This window comes from Epinephelus fuscoguttatus, linkage group LG8, assembly GCF_011397635.1.
Source record: "Epinephelus fuscoguttatus linkage group LG8, E.fuscoguttatus.final_Chr_v1".
Taxonomy (NCBI): domain Eukaryota; kingdom Metazoa; phylum Chordata; class Actinopteri; order Perciformes; family Serranidae; genus Epinephelus; species Epinephelus fuscoguttatus.
This window is the reverse complement of record NC_064759.1, coordinates 44,271,880-44,293,951: the sequence shown is the minus strand read 5'-3', so window position 1 is coordinate 44,293,951 and position 22,072 is coordinate 44,271,880. Positions and strand designations below refer to the sequence as shown.

The window sequence follows — 22,072 nt, the reverse complement described above, 5'->3', positions numbered from 1 at the left end:
AAATTCAGTATCTCAGAAAATTAGAATATTACTGAAGACCAATACAAAAAAAGGATTTTTAGAAATGTTGGCCAACTGAAAAGTATGAACATGAAAAGTATGAGCATGTACAGCACTCAATACTTAGTTGGGGCTCCTTTTGCCTGAATTACTGCAGCAATGCGGCGTGGCATGGAGTCGATCAGTCTGTGGCACTGCTCAGGTGGTATGAGAGGCCAGGTTGCTCTGATAGTGGCCTTCAGCTCTTCTGCATTGTTGGGTCTGGCGTGTCGCATCTTCCTCTTAACAGTACCCCATAGATTTTCTATGGGGTTAAGGTCAGGCGAGTTTGCTGGACAATCAAGAACAGGGATACCATGGTCCTCCTTAAACCAGGTACTGGTAGCTTTGGCACTGTGTGCAGGTGCCAAGTCCTGTTGGAAAATGAAATCTGCATCTCCATAAAGTTGGTCAGCAGCAGGAAGCATGAATTGCTCTAAAACTTCCTGGTAGACGACTGCATTGACCTTGGACCTCAGAAAACACAGTGGACCAACACCAGCAGATGACATGGCACCCCAAACCATCACTGACTGTGGAAATTTTACACTGGACCTCAAGCAACGTGGATTCTGTGCCTCTCCTCTCTTCCTCCAGACTCTGGGACCTTGATTTCCAAAGGAAATGCAAAATTTACTTTCATCAGAGAACATAACTTTGGACCACTCAGCAGCAGTCCAGTCCCTTTTGTCTTTAGCCCAGGCAAGACGCTTCTGACGCTGTCTCTTGTTCAAGAGTGGCTTGACACAAGGAATGCAACAGCTGAAACCCATGTCTTGCATACGTCAGTGCGTGGTGGTTCTTGAAGCACTGACTCCAGCTGCAGTCCATTCTTTGTGAATGTCCCCCACATTTTTGAATGGGTTTTGTTTCACAATCCTCTCCAGGGTGTGGTTATCCCTATTGCTTGTACACTTTTTTCTACTACATCTTTTCCTTCCCTTCGCCTCTCTATTAATGTGCTTGGACACAGAGCTCTGTGAACAGCCAGCCTCTTTAGCAATGACCTTTTGTGTCTTGCCCTCCTTGTGCAAGGTGTCAATGGTCGTCTTTTGGACAACTGTCAAGTCAGCAGTCTTCCCCATGATTGTGTAGCCTACAGAACTAGACTGAGAGATCATTTAAAGGCCTTTGCAGGTGTTTTGAGTTAATTAGCTGATTAGAGTGTGGCACCAGGTGTCTTCAATATTGCACCTTTTCACAATATTCTAATTTTCTGAGATACTGAATTTGGGGTTTTCATTAGTTGTCAGTTATAATCATCAAAATTAAAAGAAATAAACACTTGAAATATATCAGTCTGTGTGGAATGAATGTATACATTATACAAGTTTCACTTTTTGAATGGAATTACTGAAATAAATCAACTTTTTCATGATATTCTAATTATATGACCAGCACCTGTAGCTGCCGCCCGGTGTGTGTAAGGTGCCTCTGAAGGGTGGGGTGGTGGAGCAGTAAAAGATAAAAGCAGGGATGTCCCACTCAGGTCTTTTTGGTCCAGATTCAATGACAAAAGAGAGAGGAAGCACGAACAAAGTCACATGGCAGCTGAGGGGCAGAAGAGTGATGTGTAGGATTACCTGACTCAGCAGGTAACCAGGGTTGCACACACACCCTTCACTGGGCGGGGCTTTACACTCAACAGGTGCAGATGGAGTGGTGCAGGTGATGGGGCAGCCAGAAGCTGTGACTGTGTACATACTGTTGACTGGACACTGCATCCCTGACAAACACAAACACACACACAAATACAATTTGACAGTGCCACTACTAATGCAAACATACTTCTTTCTGTGTACAGATTTTCTGTGTATATACATTAAAGTTACGGAGTGTAACAACACACATATTTGTATTGAACCATTGGTACAAGGCTTTTGGTTCGATGACAAACTGAATGATACTTTTAGCTATCCTATTCCACATCTGTGCTCAACAAGGTAGCCCACAGGACAGAACAGACAGTATAGCGTCCCAGTCAAAATAAAAGTCTGGACTACTGATCTAAGACAGATTTTTCCATTCTCAATTAACTCCATCGACAAACGGAAGAGCTGAGCAGAAAATTAAGAAAAACAGAAGACAAAACAATGCACTGAACTTAGCTTAGCTTAGTTGGCAATTATACAAAAAACTACTAATTATTGAAAAATTAGACACAAAGAAATGCAGATAATACCTTGTTGCCCTCTCGACTGGCACGAAACACCATTAAACTCTCCCCATTCATCCTTATTAAGTCTTTATTTTCCGTGTTTATCTCGGTCCTAATAGCGTCTGCAACCTCTGTGTCTACAGTCTCTCAAAAATAAAAGCACTTCTTGCTTTACTGGAAGTATCAAAATAAAGGCAACTAACACATCGACTACTGAACACTGGGGTCATTTACAGATAGCCCACCCCCAAACCAGAACATTCTACTTACTAGGACGCAGCTACGCTAAGATTACAAGGTGGTTAGTAACAGCATTACCAGTCCAGAAATACAGGATCCTCTGATAACCTACAGGTCTGGTGTTTGGAGCCACTTTGGTTTCTGTGAATTATGAGAACGATGATGAGAGAGTGGTGAATTAAAACACAACGCAACGCAACACAATGCTACACGACGGCAGGTTAGATCAATGGGATACTTCTAACATGTCAACTCATTTACACCAAAAATGACCTCAGTGTGTCAATTGGTGGAACTTGACAAAAACAAAAAGCAACACACACTACAAGGTAATGCTATCCCTGCAGCATTTAGACAGCCATTTCTAACTGATTCAAACAGACAAAAAACCTTCTAGTCCGCGGGATTATTGTTCACATTGGAATTAATGATTCGTCCCTTCGACACTCTGAGGTGACCAAATCACAGTTCAGACAACTTCTACAGTTCCTAACCAGCACCGGCAAATCCATCTTCATCAGTGGACCGCTCTCTCCTCACAGCTGTGGGATAGAAAAATTCAGCAGAGTCCTCCAGCTCCACACCTGGCTCCAGTCTGTCTGCAGGGCACTCAGTGTAGGCTTCATAGATAATTTCTTGTTGTTCTTGTTTGCCAATCCTTGTTAAAACCCAACGGTATCCATCCAAACAGACTCAGGAGCTACATGTTAAAAGCCAACCTGCAGAACGCTGTCCAATCATACCCACGTGACTGACTGTTTACTCACCTCACCCACACAGGTCCCTCCCTCTTCTTCTACTGTGCCTTCTCAGTGTACCACTGTCTCCGTCTACTCCCTCTACAGGCCCCTGCTGTCACTACACCCCTCTGCTGCTGCTTTCCCCATTGCGACCATTGTAACTGTCAGACCCTTCAGCCCTCAGTCAACTTCCAGAGCTGTAAATAAAAATAACCTCTCCTACATAAAACTGAATGCCCCTGCCTCCTCATCTCGCAAGGATGATAACACCAATGCCAATTTTGGACTGTTAAACATCCGCTCGCTCACGAGCAAGGGTCAGCTCATACAGGATCTTATCATGGACCATAAGCTTGATTTTCTCTGTTTAACAGAAACATGGCAACTGCCTAATGACTTTACTCCACTTAATGAATCCACTCCCCCCGAATTTATTTATAGCTGTCCACCGCGTGACTCTGGCAGGGGAGGAGGTCTCGCGATGCTCTACCGTGAAAAGTGGAAAGTCCTGCTGGTGTCTACCCATGCCTACCACACATTTGATTCCATCACCTCACAGTTATCTGGCCCCATCCCCACCATCATTGCCACCGTGTACCGTCCCCCTAAACCAAATAAGGAGTTTTTAAATGACTTTGCTCAATTCCTGACACATCTTTCCACACTCTCTCCAAAAATATTACTCCTGGGTGACTTCAATATCCACATGGACAATATCAGCAATGCTCTCACCAGAAATTTTACATCTTGCATTGACAGTTTTGGACTCCAGCAACTCATCAATTTCCCAACACATTCAAAAGGACATACTCTCGACTTAATATGCTGTTCTGGTCTCTCTCCTGTCAACTGTAAGGCAATTCCCCTCCCCTTTTATGATCACATGTTAGTTCCCTTCAATGCCAACCTTGCACTTTCCAAAATCAATCTCCCACGCACTATTTCGTTCCATAATATTAAGGACATTAATTTGGACATTCTTTCCTCTAGAATTAACTCCCTCCCCAACGCAGACAGCTTTTCCACCCCTGATGAACTGGTACTCCATTACAACAACAGTCTTCATAATCTCCTGGACTATCTTGCCCCACTCAAAACCAGATCTGTCACTTTCACCCGCTCTTCACCATGGTTCACTCCCACTCTCAGACAACTTAAATCCAAAGGACGCCAACTGGAACGCCTCTACAATAAGACTGGTCTCACTGTGCACAAGGAAATATATCACAACCACATTCTCCACTACAAGGACTGCATCTCACAGGCTAAATCCTCCTATTACTCTGGTTTAATCAACTCAAACGACAGTAACTCAAGGGCCCTGTTTTCACTCCTCAGCAACATTACTCAACCTCCGGACTCACTTCCTCCACAGATGTACTCTACTGCCTTTTGTAATACCCTTCTATCCTTTTTTACTGCTAAAATTCATAACATCCATCAGCAACTTGCTTCCAGCTCCTCTCACAATACATCTTCCTTATTTCCATCTGTGTCCCCTTCCGAGTCACTCTCAGCATTTGCTCTACCTTCCGTTTTCGAAACCAACGGTCTGATCAAAAAATCCAAATCGTCAACCTGCCAGTTAGATCCCCGTCCAACTGCTCATGTTAAAGCCACTGTTCCCTCTCTGGCCCCTCTCATCACGCACATAATCCATTCTTCCCTCACCACTGGAATTGTTTCCTCACCCCTCAAAATAGCTGCTGTCACCCCAATACTCAAGAAACCTGGCGCAGATCCCAGTAACCACAATAACCTCCGTCCCATTTCCAATCTTCCATTTCTATCAAAGATACTTGAAAAAAACTGCTGCCTCTCAGCTCCATTCCCACCTTTCCCGCAATAATCTTTTTGAACAATTCCAGTCTGGTTTCCGCCATCTCCACAGTACTGAAACGGCACTTCTCAAAATCACCAACAATCTCCTCCTGGCAGCCGATTCCAGTCTCCTATCCATCCTCATCCTGCTTGACCTGAGTGCGGCCTTCGACACCATCTCACACACCACCCTCCTGGACAGACTCCTCTCTATTGTCATCACAAACCCCCCTCAACTGGTTCAAATCCTTCCTCTCCGGCCATTCTCAGTTCATCCAACTCATATCATTCACATCACAACCACTCCCAGTCACCACAGGTGTGCCCCAGGGCTTTGTCCGGGGGCCCCTGCTATTCGTCATTTACTTACTCCCCCTTGGCTACATCTTCCGGAAACATCATATCCACTTCCACTGCTATGCGGACGACACCCAGCTCCATATTTCCATCAAAGCCGACTCCACCCTCCCACCTTCCTCCCTCACTGACTGCCTCCTTGAAATAAAGCCTCCTTGAAATAAAACCACCCTATCCAAATCCCCCAGTTTCACATTATCTATTGACAACTCTTGCATTTCTCCTTCCCCACAGGTCAGGAGTCTGGGTGTCATCCTCAACAGCACACTTTCTTACACTTCTCATATCAACCACATAACCCGGTCAGCCTACTTCCATCTCCGCAACATCAACCACCTCCGCCCCTCTCTCGCACCTCACACAGCTGCCATTCTGGTCCACAGTCTCGTCACCTCCCGGCTTGACTACTGCAAATCCCTCCTGTTCGGTCTCCCACAAAAAACTCTCCATAAACTACAACTGGTACAGAATTCAGCAGCTCGTATCATCACAAGGACCCCATCCACTCACCACATCACACCCGTCCTGCAGCAGCTCCACTGACTACCATGGGGAACAGAGCATTCAGCCGCTCTGCTCCCCAGCTCTGGAATTCACTCCCCCCTGACCTCCGCAACACCACATCTGTCAATCTGTTCAAATCCAAACTCAAAACACATCTGTTTAGACTTGCCCATTCCACCTGATCAAATGCACAATGTTCTTACACTGTCTTACTGTCTTCCACTCTATTTTAATGTATTTGTATGATGTTTTGTAGGGCTGTCCCGAATACCAGTTTTTAACATTCTGACATTCGGCAGAATTTATAACGAATATTCGAGGGGGGTGGGCTCTCTCATACCTATTTGTATTGTGGAGTTTTGCAGCAGCGACCGGATCTTTGCTCTCAAACCACAAAAAAAAAATGTGATGGTCAGTCTCCTTCAGTACATTATTCTATCCTTTCTTTTGATTTTCACATTGGCTAGTCATCCTGTTTAATTTGTCTTCTGATTAAATCGGAACCGTTGAAACAAGTTGTAGGAAGCCTCTGCAAGTAATTGGTTGCTGGCAGACACTCTGTGCTGCAATAAAATGGTTAGTCAGCAGTGTTGTGCACTGTAGAGCCAATTCGCTGCTGGTTCTGCCGGCCTGAATAGAATACAATGTCTATAGCCTTACCGTTGTGTGTACAGCCTTTATAGATTGAGCTGAGTAGTAATGCGTGGGTCGACCTGTAACCCGTGGGACCCGCAAATGGACCTGCGGGTCGGGCAGCAGTGATCGTCTGTTAAATCAGTCTGTAAATGATATTTTGACATTATTGGCTATTACTGTCATGGCATCCGAAGGTACTGATGCGTTGAGCAGGTGACAGTCCGCGGTCGTTTTCAAAACACACTTGTGTCACGCACTCCAAAAGAAACTTGTTGAAACTTTAAACAATAATTTATTGTACAAAATGAGGGAAACAAACGTTCCATAATTCATATTAAATTCAAAAGATAACGAAAAAACAGCTACAAGTTAGAGGGAACAGTGATAAAGTGGTAAAACTTGGCATTGATCCACAGCCTCAGACGGATGCGCTCAAGCGTGCCGTGCGCACAAGCTCAGTTGGTATACTATATTTTCACATTTTTAACAATGCAATTTAAAAGTTTTGATTTTTATTGATAACCTAAATTTACCAACAACACAAAGACTACATTTAGCACCAAAAGAATATGTTTTAAAAAAAAAGTAAATAAATAAACAAATATCGAATACCAAATTTTCATAAGGAATACCTACCCATAGAAACGAATATTCGAATATCCGAATATTTGGGTACAGCCCTAATGTTTTGTATGCTGTGTTTCTTGTCTGATGTATGCTTTTTTTAATCTTTGCTGTAAGGCGACCTTGAGTGGCTTGAAAGGTGCCCTAACAAATAAAATGTATTATTATTATTATTATTATTATTATTATTACTTTCTCTTAAGAGCAAAACACAGGTTTTACGAATGGGCTTAATGTATTCGAGCTCTATTACAATATTCCTTCACAAGCCCATTTCAGCCAAAGTGCAGTTCCTGCTCTGTACAAATTATGATGTTAGCTTCAAAACATTCAAAATTAAAGAAAAAAGTTAACTTCTCTGGTATTTCAGAAGCAGAACTGCTTCTTTTGTTTGTATGTACAACTACAATAGCCAAATACACTTTATACGGAGGAGGCCCATGAGATTTTGAAAACCTAAGAAACAACAATTAAGTTGAACCTTGGCAGTGTTTTTGTTAAAGGCGCTGTGGCCAAAATGGTTACTGCACTCAAATTCAAAATACTGCCGCGAGTTGTGTCTGCCCCCCTCCCCTACAGATTCGAGGTTGCTGCTCTGTGCTGAATTGCTGCGTTGTGCTCCAGCGTCCGGCAAAAGTAGAATTCCTGCGTATCTGTTGCGGAGGGCTCCGGAGTGCCGCAGCACAGCTGCAGCCAGTGGAAACACATACATTGACTAGAACTGAATCCTATTGGCTCTGCTGCCGTGCCGGAGCACAGATGCAACCAACATGCATCTGGTGGAAATTGGGGGTGATTTGTTTGCCCATGGGCAGCTGCCGTGGCAGGGCCGCATCGCCGCGTCCTTGATCTTTGGTTTTCCAGTGGGCCATTTGAGCAAGTCCGGCTTCTCTGCTGCTAACGCTGCTGCCGGGATACAGCTGAGGAGGAGCCGGCTGCTAATGCTATGTACTGGGACACTGCTAATGCTGCTTGCTGTGCTGCTTACGTTTGTTTCTCAAAAAAATCAGTCGGGTCGATGACTTACCTGCACATGGGCTACAATGTATGATCGAAAATGAATAACAGTTTAAAGTATTCGAAATGTCCATCCCTGTCTAGCTATGATGCCAGTTATCCAACTTTGGCTAAAGCTTACCTGTCAAGGAGAAGATTAGCCACTTCGACATCTGATTTCAAATTCTTCTCCGCTTTCAACCGTCCTCACCGTTCAAAAGCATCTCCTATATAGACCCTCGCTTTGCCTCGAGTTTTGTCTTGGCGTTTTTGGGAATCATAACGAGGTCGTTTGGGTTTAGTTGCACCGTCAGCCATTGTAGCTCAGTCGTAACTGTAACTGATGCTGAGACTCTACTGATTGCGTGACTGGTAGACGGCGGTGGGTGGCGCAACAGGCCAAAACACAAATTCAAAACATAAACATGATTTGCAGACCGTAAATTTTTTTTTAAAATGCGAATGTTCTGGCTGCACTATTGTTGTCCGTGAGATCAGTATGTTATATTAACATTACTCCTTAGTCTCTGTGACATATTAGGAGGATTTTACGACTATTTGCTTTAGATTTCTTACATATAGCTCCTTTACGCTGCTGTCCCCAAGGTCAAGAATTCATTTTCAAGACTAACTAACTAACTAACTAACTCTGTCATTAATATTGATCAGCAGGCGTTAGTACAGTCCAAGAACATCATCTGTGACAGAGTGTGGAATAACCTGCTCAACACACATTACAGAATACTCACAGCAGAAGCGCCTCGTCCTCCATGACCTCACACAGCCTCCTTTCCTCTGACACTCTTCCACATAAACACTGATGATGTTACAGGCTAATTCCTGTTTGCCGTTATTATGCATCATGTCATAGACACAGTCATCGTGGTACTGCTTGGAATCTACACGGCCTAAACAGTCAGCCAGGGGTCCATCCTTTGCTGTTATGATATCACAGACTGATGTGTAGCTGGGTGGCTCGAAGCCAGGGGGGAACGGCGGAGGACAGTCTTTACCTGGCAACACAACAGCATCATATATTATAGACATATTGTTGACATAGAACTAAAACAGATAATATAATTTGCCACTGGTTATTGGAATGTTCCTCACATTGCTCTTTGCTAATAATAATAATGATAATAACAATAATAATAATATTAATGATAATAATAATAATAATAATAATAATAATAATAATAATAATAATGATAAACTAGAATTTCCTCATTGTTTTATGCGTCCGTACACCAGTCAAGTTTCTTTTACAGTTAACATCTATGTCTGTGAAAACATGGATTCTTCACACACATCCTCCCCCGGCAGCACAGAAGGTCTATATAATCAACACAGTTTCAAGTTAGGCACCCAAGATTAGTATCACCAATTCAGTATCTGACCAAATGTCTCCCCACCTGTTCCTGAGATATGACATTGAGTAATGGCCAGAAAAGCGTTTTATACAGAATATTATGAAGTTGACCTTTGACCTTTTGGATACAAAATGTATTCACTTCATCATTACATCCTATTAAACATTTATGTGAAATTTTGTCATAGTTAGCATATGAATTCCTGAGTTATGGCCAAAAACGTGTTTTGTGAAGTCAAAGTGACCTTGACCTTTCAACCACTATAGTCTTATAGTTTATTCTTTCATCCAAGTGACGTTTTTGTCAAATTTGAAGAAATACCCTCAAGGGGTTCTAGAGATATAGCGTTCACAAGAATGAGACAGATGAAAGGTCACAGTAACCTTGACCTTTGACCACCAAAATCTAATCAGTTTATCTTTAAGTCCACATTTGCGCCAAATTTTTAAGAAATTCTATTAAGGTGTTCTTGATATTGCATTTACGACAATGGCACAAATGGACAGATGGGCGGATAGACAAACATACATACAGACAGACAACCTGAAAAAATTTGGCTACAGCTATCGCCCGGAGGAATGAGGAATTGGGAATGAAAAAGGGGGGTATTTATTTGAAGAATGCTCTTTCTGAATCCAGATATTGTCTAAATATCAGTGCAGATCATTGTTGCACCCTTAGTGACACCCTGTCTGTTAAGCATTTACCCACAATGGGCGTCATTCACGAATATGTGCGTGGAAATGTTCTTACTTTGCGCACAAAATAAGTGCGTACGCAAAATCACTGTGGGATTCATGACACCTGCGCACCGGCCAATTTTGTTCTCACCACCTTGCGTATGTGTGTGAATCAGAACCATTCTAAATTGACAGGCACGTGCTCGCAATTTGTGATTAGCATACTACCACACCCCCATTTCTCCATATAAGGAAACCGCTTGCCTAGAGTTGATTCATGAATAAAGGAAGCGGTTACGCAAGGAGAGAAGTAGTAAATTTCACAGTTTGTTAGAAGCGATGGCGCCAGGTCTTACAGGAATGCCATGCCATTGCAAGATTGTGGAGGACACAGCATGCAAGGATGATCTTGCACACCTTGTCAGGCATATAGCTAAAGTAGTTTGCCACCGGCTGTATCCAGACACATCCAACGGTCCTTAAGCACGCCAAAAGTGCGCTCTATTACGGCGCGTGTGTGGGCATGTATGTTATTATAGCGCACCTCTTGAGGGGTTTCAGGGTTTGCGTATGGTGTCATCAGCCATGTTTTAAGGCCATATGCCCGGTCACCAAAACAATATAACATTTTAACATTAACAGAATCGAGACTTACTAAAAATACTAACTAAAAACAATTGAAATAAAAGGCCAGAACAAAAGATGCTCACCAACAAGTCATCCACTTCTCACAGCCCCTGCCTCCAAACGCATTCCCACTGTACTGTTTTGCAAAATAAATGAGTCGTGGGTGCCTCCTGGCCAGCGGGCTACAGCGTTAAGGATATGGCAGTCGGCATTACAGATTATCTGCACGCTGATGGAGTGATAGTTTTTCTGTTCATGTATTGCATTGAGTCAATCGATGGAGCTTTGATGTGCACGTGGGTACTGTCTATTGTGCCAATTGTATTTGGCATTCCAGCTATGCCATGGAACCCTCTCTTTACATTGGTCTGATTATGTTCATCATATGGGAATTTGATATATTCAGGCAATAGCCTTAGGATGCCATTTAATACCTGTGGGATGACACGGCTCAGGGAGGGTTGTGAAATCCCAGCCCGGTCTGCTATTGTGGCACGGGCTGCAATATCCTCTAGCAAGGCTAGATATGCCATCTTAACACTTGCACAGGTGAATCAGAATCGTTTATATAGCCTGCATGCCCTTTAACATGCTAACCAATTGCATTTGGTCACAGATGCGTAATTTCATGGCACAAGAAATTGTTGGGAGTGGGTGATCATTATAGGCCGAAACAATTAAATGAAAGCCAAAACTGTACATTCTCATATATTCCTTTGTAAACTAGGACTGTTGTTATCGTTGAATATTTTAATTGTCACAATGATGAGGGTGAAAGTGTATCAATTTCATGGTTATTTAATACATTTGGCCAATATATTAGTAAATTAATGATTTTTAAAAATGTTAATTAAATCTCTTTTTAATGAATGTGGTTTTATAGGCTCTGCATGTACTTAAAAGGTATGTGTTTGCATTTTCTAAGTCAGTTCAGCCTTCCTCATTTGTGCGTACGCATGGTCTGAGGCAGTTCTAAATTTGTTCGCAGAGTAAGAACAAATTAGGGTAAGAAAATATTTATGAATCCCGGATTTGTGCGTCAAACGATCATACGCACAGTTTAAGCACAGATTTGTGTGTATGCACTGTTTGTGAATGAGGCCCAATGTCATTAAGACAGCCAGGAGCGCATATGAACACTGAAACAGGTTTTGCTTGCTGTAGTCATTCAACCTGCTCATACTTGCCATGAAGAAATCCTATCTTACTGCAATTTTGATGGGGGACAAACTCTTCATTTGGTGTGCTAACGTTTATTTAAAGTAAATATGAGCCTTAAATGTTTTGAGGTAGACAGATCAAGTAGATATCTTCTAAAGTTAGTGTTTTTAGTACAAAATTCTCTCTCCATGCTTCTCTGAATGATGTTAAGCTGAAGTGGAGAGAAATTAATACAAGAAGTGAAATCAACAACCAAAAGTCAGGTGTCATTTTCTGCTTTCTTGCTTTGACATTTAGTGTGTTTCAATACATAATATGTCAAATGCAGTATGCCAGCTTGACAGCTGATTGACAGCTGTCAGAAGACAGCGACAGACAACAGCGTATTTAAATAACTGATGACCAGTTGAATGGTAATAATAGGAATACTGATTGTTTAAGTAATGTCAATTACTAGTCTGGTTCACAATGTCCTAATTTTAACCTTCGCTCAAAATCTTTGGGGAGTTTATAAACTATATATTTTTGGAAAGTTTAGAGTCTGACAAGTCCCAAAACCAGTGTTTCCATTTTTTTGCAAAGTCTCTGTGGCATCCATCTTGGACTTTCAAAATGGAGACCAAAAATAATGTTATCAGAGAGCTGCAGATGTAATTTCATTGTCGCAAATATATGTTTGAATCTACAATCTATGCAGGTATAACGTTAAAGTTAAACAACATACATTGCAAAGTAACAACAGAAGAGCTATCCAGTTTGATCTCTATCTCTGGTATAAACTTGGTGAGTGGCATTTATTTTATCTTCAAGGTAATGGATATAAAAGCAAGAGGGTCAAAGTTCAGGAAGTAATGTTATGAGAAAGTAGTATGTCCCTATTGTGTGCATACTGCATGCAACAGTACATACTTTTTAAGGGCAGCAATAGTACCTACTAAAAGTAAAAAGAAAAAGTATGCGATTCGGAATGCAACCCTTGTTTTTGTTGAACAGGATATGATATCACCTTACTCATAGATCACCACAATAAAACTTCTTTCTACCTTCACATTTGAATTATACTGATTCAGGCATTAAAAAATTGTTAAATTAAAATTATAATACAGATTTGTGCATATGCACTGTTTGTGACCATATCATGATGCCTCACATAGTCCAGATTCAAAGTAGATACCAATATCACAGAAAATAAACATTTTCCACGTTTGTCTAATACTTTGTCTGAGCACTTAAAAAAAAAAAAAAAACAATGTGTGATTATGAGTGAAAAAGAGACAGAAATGTCTATTTAGGAGCTTACTGTGCATAAAAACACTTCTAGAAAACCTAAATTTATGAGAAAGGCTTTTTCCCCTTAAGACAATAGAGGAGCCATTTGTTTATAATTTATGTACATTTATAACAGTCTGTGCTGCCAGGAAGGAGTAAAAAAACTCCTTTGGAGGTGAGAAGCGTCACTGACTACAAGACCCATAAACCATTGGGCCCAGCACTAGCTAATGGTTGGCTCTAAGGCCAAGGTAAGTAGTGATGGCACTTCCTTTAACACAGCCCCTTGTTGCCTTTTGAAGACTAGACTATCAGCATGGAAGCACCTATTGACTCAAGTGAGGTGTCAATCAAAAGATCAGAGTTCTGCTGCCTTTTGATACCCAGCTACTGGCATATTTACATAGAAACTGTAGACATTATGGACAATACGTGGAGTAATAAGAACGTTTGAAATGATACAACGGCAGTCGGTGGATCTCTGTGGGTGTAATAATGTGTTTGGACTTAAAATTTCACTGGATTTAGATCATTTGGACTGTTGGGAGTGCATGAGGACTGTATGAGCAACGTTTTTGTTGGCATATAATTGATACGTGGACTAAAATAATGCTTCAAAGGTGAGTTATAACTTTTATTTTTTTTGTCCGACAGAAGCATTTTTTTTTTAACTTGCTGTGGTGGTTGTATCTTCAAATGAGGAGTGTAGCTTTCTAACAATAGACCATATAATAGGTAAGAGGTAAACCACTTAAGCACAGCAAATATAGCAGTTGTAATCCCAGATCAATCATCAAATATAATCTTATGAAGGCCTACAGACAGGCCCTCAGATTTTCATTTTTTTTCAATTACTTCCATTATTTCAGCACAAGCATAAAAACACATTAAAACATTTGATCTTGTTTCAGTAATAATTCATGCAATAGAGGGTAGTGTACAGAAACTAGGTCCAACCTGGTAAGATTGGCATTGTGACTTTTATGGTAAAAGTGACTCAATGCTTATTAAGATATGATATGAAAAACTACCATCAAAATAATGTGCAGAGGTGTATGTCTAAAAGGGACCAAAGATACACAGCACAAATGTGAAGATAAATAACACTGTGTAAGATGCTTACAATCATGGGAGCAGCCCTCCACATCCGCCAGCCAGTAGCTCACTCCAAACTCATTGGTGCTGGAAGCCAGTTTCCCATTGGGCAACATCAGGTCATCAGCCGGGTCATCATTAAAGTTTCCACACAGGCCGCAGGTTGCATTTTTATAACTAGTTGCCAGATCCACCCAAACTGCACTCGCAAAGTCAAAGGAGACCTTTAACAATGTGGAATGTAAAGGAAAAGTTATGTTCAAGCTGAGACAGCTGTTGGGGTACAGCATTACAATACATCACTGAAACAGAGACTGGACCTCACTGGACAGCAGTGAAGATGTTCAGTTATTCTAGAAGTTTACGGCTGTACTAGGAATGCCTTTAATGACTTCTCTAGAATTTTGTAAAATTTTAATTTTAATTCCTTCTGTTCAGCAGAGATGTACTGTAGCTCTAAGACAATATGGCATAAATTTATGCACTGGAGCTATTTACTGACCAACAACAGCTGCTGCATTAATTTATATGTTGTGTTTGTGATTTTTTTTTCCCATAACACTTACCAGGTTCTGTAGATTGTTTTTATTTTTTGAGAAATCAGGCACTGTTAAAAGCTGAGTTTTAAACCACCAAACTATTTAAGTGTAAACACCGTGGTCTGTCCCACCTCTCCAAGCAGATATGATGCAGATCTGATATTTTGTGTTTAGGACTTGGGTTTAGTATTATTAAGGTTGAGCTGAACTTCATTTAAACATTTTATCAACTTTATGTGACACATTTTGGCATTTATTTAATTAGAAGCAGGAAATCCACAGTAAAAAAAAAAAAGAAAAACAGGAAGTGGCCATAAGTAAAAATAATGTATTAATATATGGATGATCAACGTGTTTTGACTTAAAGCTACTCTTACTGTACGTTCACACCAAAAGCAACCAGAGCTTCCAAACGGCGGATGTAATTCATTTTCAATGAGAGCCTAGCAACTTGGTTGACTTGGGTGACCTGGTCGTCTGCCGCGTGTCTTGGGCAACCAAAGCAACTGGAGCGGTCCGGAGGGGAGTTAAAACTTGTTTAACTTTATGGTAATGAGCTCTGAGGTGGTTCAGCGGCAACCAACCAGAATGCTGACGTGCTTCGATGAAGTGGGTCCATGTAACTTTGGTTCCTACAGCACACTTGTTCCGACAATGGATATCCTTTATAATGTGTCCCTGTTCAGTTACAAAGACCAAAATAAAAAGAATGAGGCTTGGGACCGCGTCGCGGAGGTAATTGGTTGGTCTGGTGAGTTTTAAAGTGTGTAATGTTAGTAATAGAGGAGAGAATTGCAGGCTAATGTTGCGACGTAGCATGCAAGTCTTGCTTGCTTGGTTTGAATGGGATGACATACTTTTTTTATTTTCATTGACCAAACATAACTTTTTGTTGGCCAACTATGAGCTTTTTGACTGGACAACAGCAAGCAGCAACTACGTCTCTTTCAAGCCAGTAGTCTGCTTTGCAGCACCTTTAAATTGACAAGCATGATTGAACGTTCAATGATTCACGGGACTTTACCTCTTTGGAAACTTCTGGTTTGAACGTACAGTTACCTTTCTTGCATTTCACACAGCACTTCGAAAAAATTTTAACATCCACAACTCCATCTCCGGCGGCACGGTGGTGTGGTGGTTAGCACTCTTGCCTCACAGCAAGAGGGTTGCTGGTTCGATCCCGGGCGTGGGAGCCCTTCTGTGCGGAGTTTGCATGTTCTCCCCGTGTCAGCGTGGGTTCTCTCCGGGCACTCCGGCTTCCTCCCACAGTCCAAAGACATGCAGATTGGGGACTAGGTTAATTGGTAACTCTAAATTGTCCATAGGTGTGAATGTGAGCGTGAATGGTTGTCTGTCTCTATGTGTCAGCCCTGCGATAGTCTGGCAACCTGTCCAGGGTGTACCCTGCCTCTCGCCCGATGTCAGCTGGGATAGGCTCCAGCCCCCCCGCGACCCTCAAGAGGATGAAGCGGTTGGAAGATGAATGAATGAATGAACTCCATCTCCCTCCAAAGGCCTACTCCCCCCCTCCTCCATTACATCCTCATTACATCTATGACAGACGTAGGTGTTGGCAAGGTAACGTTAGTGAGTAGAGAGTGAGTGTAACGTTACAACCAAGACAGTCAAACGCAACCCTGGAGTTTTAAAACTCAACCGGAGTCGGTGATGACTAATGAGTTTTAGAATATGGTTACAATGCTAACGTTAGATAGTAGTGTTAATATTACTAGTAAGTAGAAACGCACAAGGAAGATAACGTTAATGTTTCAGAAGCTATGCTACAGTAGGCTAACGTTAGTCATTAGCAACTGGATGCTGTGTTTTCATATATAAATCTGACCAGTGATGACATGTTTAGCCGCATGTCATCATTTAACCGCTGGCTGTCCAGGTGGTGTCCAGCAAACGATGTGGGTTTTGTTAATAATTGGCAAACTTTCTGGGGAAAACCTGGTCTTATTAGGAGAGACGGCATTCATCCCACTTTGGATGGAGCTGCTCTCATTTCTAGGAACCTGGCAAACTTTATTAGTAATTTAAATCCCTGACAACCCAGAGTTGAGACCAGGACTCGGAGACGCAGTCCTACACGCTTCTCTGAGCTTCTAGTTCAGTTACCCAGCCATAGTTTTAATAGTTTTATACAAACGGTGTCTGTCCCCCGACCGCCTAAATTATCTAAATCTAAAATTAAACAAAGAGGAGTTGTGCATAACAACCTCATAAAAATTAAAACCTCTTCTGTGACAGACAAAACAGGAGAATTAAATGCGGACTGTTGAATATCAGGTCTCTATCGTCTAAAGCAGTGTTAGTAAACGAATTAATATCAGATAATCATATTGATTTACTCAGTCTCACTGAAACCTGGCTGTGTCAAGATGAATATGTCAGTCTAAATGAGTCCACTCCTCCCAGTCATAATAATACCCACATTCCAGGCAGCGCCGAGAGAGGAGTTGCAGCCATTTTTAACTCTAGCCTGTTAATCAGCCCTAAACCTAAACTAGATTATAATTCATTTGAAAGCCTCGTTCTTAGTCTTTTACATCTGACCTGGAAAACCTCGCAGCCACTTTTATTTGTTATAGTGTACCGTGCTCCTGGCCCGTATTCTGAATTTTTATCTGAATTCTCAGAGTTTTTATCCAGTTTAGTTCTTAAATCAGATAAAGTTATTATTGTAGGCGATTTTAACATTCATGTCGACGTTGATAATGACTCCTGGCTACCGCGTTTATCTCATTATTAGACTCCATTGGCTTCAGTCAGGTGTACATGAACCTACTCATTGTTTTAACCATACCTCGATCTAGTTCTGACGTATGGAATTGAAATTGATAACCTAAAAGTCTTTCCACAGAATCCCTCGCTATCGGATCATTATCTGATTACTTTTGATTTCTTTTTACTCGATTACACGCCACTCAGCAACAGTTACTATACTAGATGTTTATCAGATAGTGCTGTCGCAAAACTTAAGGAAAAGATTACTCCTTCATTAAATTCAATACCAAGTCCCTCAGTAACAGAGGTTTCCTGTACCGACTTTGATCATTTTGTCGATAGCGCCGTAGGCTCGCTACAAACAACGCTCGACTCTGTAGCTCCTCTTAAAAAGAAGTTAAAAAAGCAAAGAAAGTTCGCTCCTTGGTATAACTGTCAAACCCGTAAGTTAAAACAAATATCGCGAAAATTTGAAAGGAATTGGCGATTAACCAAACTGGAAGAATCTCGTTTAATCTGGACAGACAGTCTCAAAACTTATAAGAGGGGCCTCCGCAATGCCAGAGCAAACTATTACTCAGCTCTAATAGAAGACAATAAGAACAACCCCAGGTTTCTTTTCAGCACTGTAGCCAGGCTGACTGAGAGTCAAAGCTCTATTGAGCCTTGTATTCCCTTAGCCCTTAGCAGTAATGATTTTATGAGCTTTTTTAATGACAAAATTCTAACTATTAGAGGCAAAATTCATGACCTCCTGCCCTCAGATAGTACCTATCTAACCTCAAACACAGCTGTAAAATCTAATATATATTTAGATTGCTTCTCCCCAATTTCTCTTCAAGAATTGACTGCAGTGATTTCTTCATCCAAATCATCAACGTGTCTCTTAGACCCCATCCCAACTAGGCTACTTAAGGAGGTCTTTCCTTTAGTTAACACTCATATATTAGATATGATCAATATATCCTTATTAACAGGCTATGTACCACAGTCTTTTAAGATAGCTGTAATTAAACCTCTACTAAAAAAGCCCACCCTGGATCCAGAGGTGTTAGCCAATTATAGACCAATATCTAATCTTCCCTTTATGTCAAAGATCCTTGAGAAAGTAGTCGCAGACCAGCTGTGTGATTTTCTCCAGGATAATAATTTATTTGAGGAATTTCAGTCAGGATTTAGAGTGCATTATAGCACTGAGACAGCTCTAGTTAAAATTACAAATGACCTTCTGATTGCTTCAGACAAAGGACTCGTCTCTGTACTTGTTTTATTAGATCTTAGTGCGGCGTTTGACACAATTGACCATCAAATTCTACTGCAGAGACTGGATCACTTAATTGGCTTAAAAGGTTCAGCACTAAGCTGGTTTAAATCTTATTTATCTGATCGTTTTCAATTTGTTGAATGAACCATCCTTACGTACTAAAGTTTGTTTTGGAGTTCCGCAAGGTTCTGTGCTCGGACCAATCCTGTTTACTCTATATATGCTTCCTTTAGGTAACATCATTAGAAATCACTCTATAAATTTCCATTGTTATGCGGATGATACTCAGTTGTATTTATCAATGAAGCCAGAAGAAACTAATCAATTAACTAAACTCCATAATTGCCTTAAAGACATAAAAACTTGGATGAGCACCAATTTCCTGATGTTAAATTCAGACAAAACTGAAGTTATTGTTCTTGGCCCCAAACAACTCAGAGTCTTTATCTGATGACATAGTTTCTCTAGATGGCATTGCTCTGGCCCCTGCCACTACCGTAAGAAACCTTGGAGTAACATTTGATCAAGATTTGTCTTTTAATTCTCATTTAAAGCAAACCTCACGGACTGCATTTTTTCATCTGCGTAATATTGCGAAAATTAGGCCTATCCTGACCCGAAAAGATGCAGAAAAATTGGTCCACGCTTTTGTTACCTCTAGGCTGGATTACTGTAACTCTCTATTATCAGGTAGCTCTAGTAAGTCCTTAAAAACTCTCCAGCTAATTCAGAATGCAGCAGCACGTGTACTAACAGGAACTAAGAAACGCGATCATATCTCTCCTGTTTTAGCTTCTCTGCACTGGCTCCTGTAAAATCCAGAATTGAATTTAAAATCCTACTGTTAACTTATAAAGCTCTAAATGGTCAAGCTCTGTCATATCTTAGAGAGCTCATAGTGCCATATTATCCCACCAGAACACTGCGCTCTGAGAACGCAGGGTTACTCGTGGTCCCTAAAGTCTCCAAAAGTAGATCAGGAGCCAGAGCCTTCAGCTATCAGGCTCCTCTCCTGTGGAATCATCTTCCTGTTACGGTCCGGGAGGCAGACACCGTCTCCACATTTAAGACTAGACTTAAGACTTTCCTCTTTGATAAAGCTTATAGTTAGGGCTGGCTCAGGCTTGTCCTGTACCAGCCCTTAGTTAGGCTGACTTAGGCCTAGTCTGCCGGAGGACCCGTCTATAATACACCGGGCCCCTTCTCTCCTTCTCTCTCTCTCTCTCTCTCTTGTATCCTATTACTGCATCTAGCTAACTCGGACATTCTGGATGTCACTAAATATGCTTATTATCCGGAGCCTTTTTGCTCAACTCTCTCTCAGATTAACACATATCACAGCGGTGACTGGACAGCGGTGTTGTGCTGCTGCCGTGGTCCCGCCAGATGCCTCCTGCTGCTGCTGCCATCATTAGTCATTAGTCATACTTCTTCTGTTATTATACACATATGATTATTGTCACACATGTATACTGCCAGGTATTAATACATACTTTCAACATATTGTACCGCAGTAACCAGAACTATAACTATAATATTATTACTTTCATTAATGTTGTTGTAAGCTACTGTCATTACCTGCATCTCTCTCTCTCTCTCTCTCTCTCTCTCTCTGTCTCATTGTGTCATGTGGATTACTGTTAATTTATTATGCTGATCTGTTCTGTACGACATCTATTGCACGTCTTTCCGTTCTGGAAGAGGGATCCCTCCTCAGTTGCTCTTCCTGAGGTTTCTACCGTTTTTTTTCCCCGTTAAAGGGTTTTTTTTGGGGAGTTTTTCCTTATCCGCTGTGAGGGTCTTAAGGACAGAGGGATGTCGTATGCTGTAAAGCCCTGTGAGGCAAATTGTGATTTGTGATATTGGGCTTTATAAATAAAATTGATTGATTGATTGATTGATTGATAACGTTATTAGGGATGTCCCGATCCAGCTTTTTCACTTCCGATCCGATACCGATATTACAGCCTTGAGTTTTGGCCGATACCGATCCGATCCAAGCACGTATTATACATATTCACTTATTTTGTTGTCAGTCATGTTAGAAAAGGTTTGATCAGAACAACTACTTAATCAGGTTAGTTAGAATGATCCACAACAGTTGGTATGAGAAACTGACCTGTTTATTGTTAAATGAATAAACTTTAAACTTGAACATTAACTAAAAAATATAGCTGGTTTGCTTTGGCTGCTTTGGCCCCTTAATAAATAGAAAATGAATCAACACAAGAAATCTTTAAAATGTCTAACAATGAAATTAAAATAGCAGCAAGACTCCACACACTTGTGCTTTGCCCCCTAATAAATAAAAAATAGATTAACACCACAAGACACTGTTGGCATTTAACAAACAATGCAGTCTTTCCTTTTCAGTTATTTTAGTAGTGATTTTGTAGTCCATCCATGGCTCCAATTTCACTAATTGTGCCCAAAACAATGCCATCAGTGCTCTTTACTTAAACAGCAAGAGTGTAAACCAAATAAAAATATCACTCTCAAAAAACCAGAGCAGAAAACAAATAGTCAGTTAACTAAATTGACCGCTACTCTTCCTACCCTCTGTGTATCTGCCGTCTGCATGCTGGCCTGGTGGATTGATAGTAAGAGCTGGAGCAGTTTGCTTGAATCGAGGAGCACTGGGCTGGGGAAAATCTGGCACGGATTCCGTGAAAAACTGGATTGGAGCTCATGGATCAGCATTTTTCCATGCAGTCCGATGCGATGCCGATGCCCGTTTTTTGCTAATATCGGCAGCTGATACCGATCCAATCGGGACATCCCTAAACGTTATGAACTGAACTTCTTTATTTGTCATTTTTATGCACAGCACAAAAACGAAATGACTTGCATGCAATGAATTGCATACCCCAAGCAAAAAGAAACAAAACATTTAAAAACAATTTGTGCAACATATAAGAAAGAACATATAGTGCAATAGTAAGATGAAAAGGGTCGACATTTCACAGTCAAAAACTCCACATCCTGACAGCAGAACTGGGAGATCCTCTTCACATCACAGCATCATGAATTGTTTGTGTATATTGCCGACCGCCACCATGGAGCTTATGTCAGTCCAGTCGGAGGCCTCCACGTGGGGAAGATAGACAGGACAGGAGTTCTTTTCTTATAACCATATGTGAATGGTATGGTTATGAGATTTTATCTCTGGTGGAATTCACTTACATTTTAGTGTGCCATCAGCTTATTAAAAAAGTAAAGTGT

At 41.3% G+C, this 22,072-nt stretch overlaps 1 protein-coding gene across 1 annotated transcript in view; it reads right to left on the bottom strand.

Moving 5' to 3' along the window:
• Nucleotides 1–22,072, bottom strand: part of LOC125892843 (IgGFc-binding protein-like) — a 99,110-nt gene that overhangs the window by 4,206 nt on the left and 72,832 nt on the right. The window contains exons 12-14 of the mRNA XM_049583139.1: nt 14,346–14,541; nt 8,865–9,128; nt 1,623–1,765 (exon numbers count right to left, since the gene is read on the bottom strand). Of these exons, the coding sequence (XP_049439096.1) occupies nt 1,623–1,765; nt 8,865–9,128; nt 14,346–14,541 (603 nt within the window). The remainder of the gene's footprint in view (nt 1–1,622; nt 1,766–8,864; nt 9,129–14,345; nt 14,542–22,072) is intronic.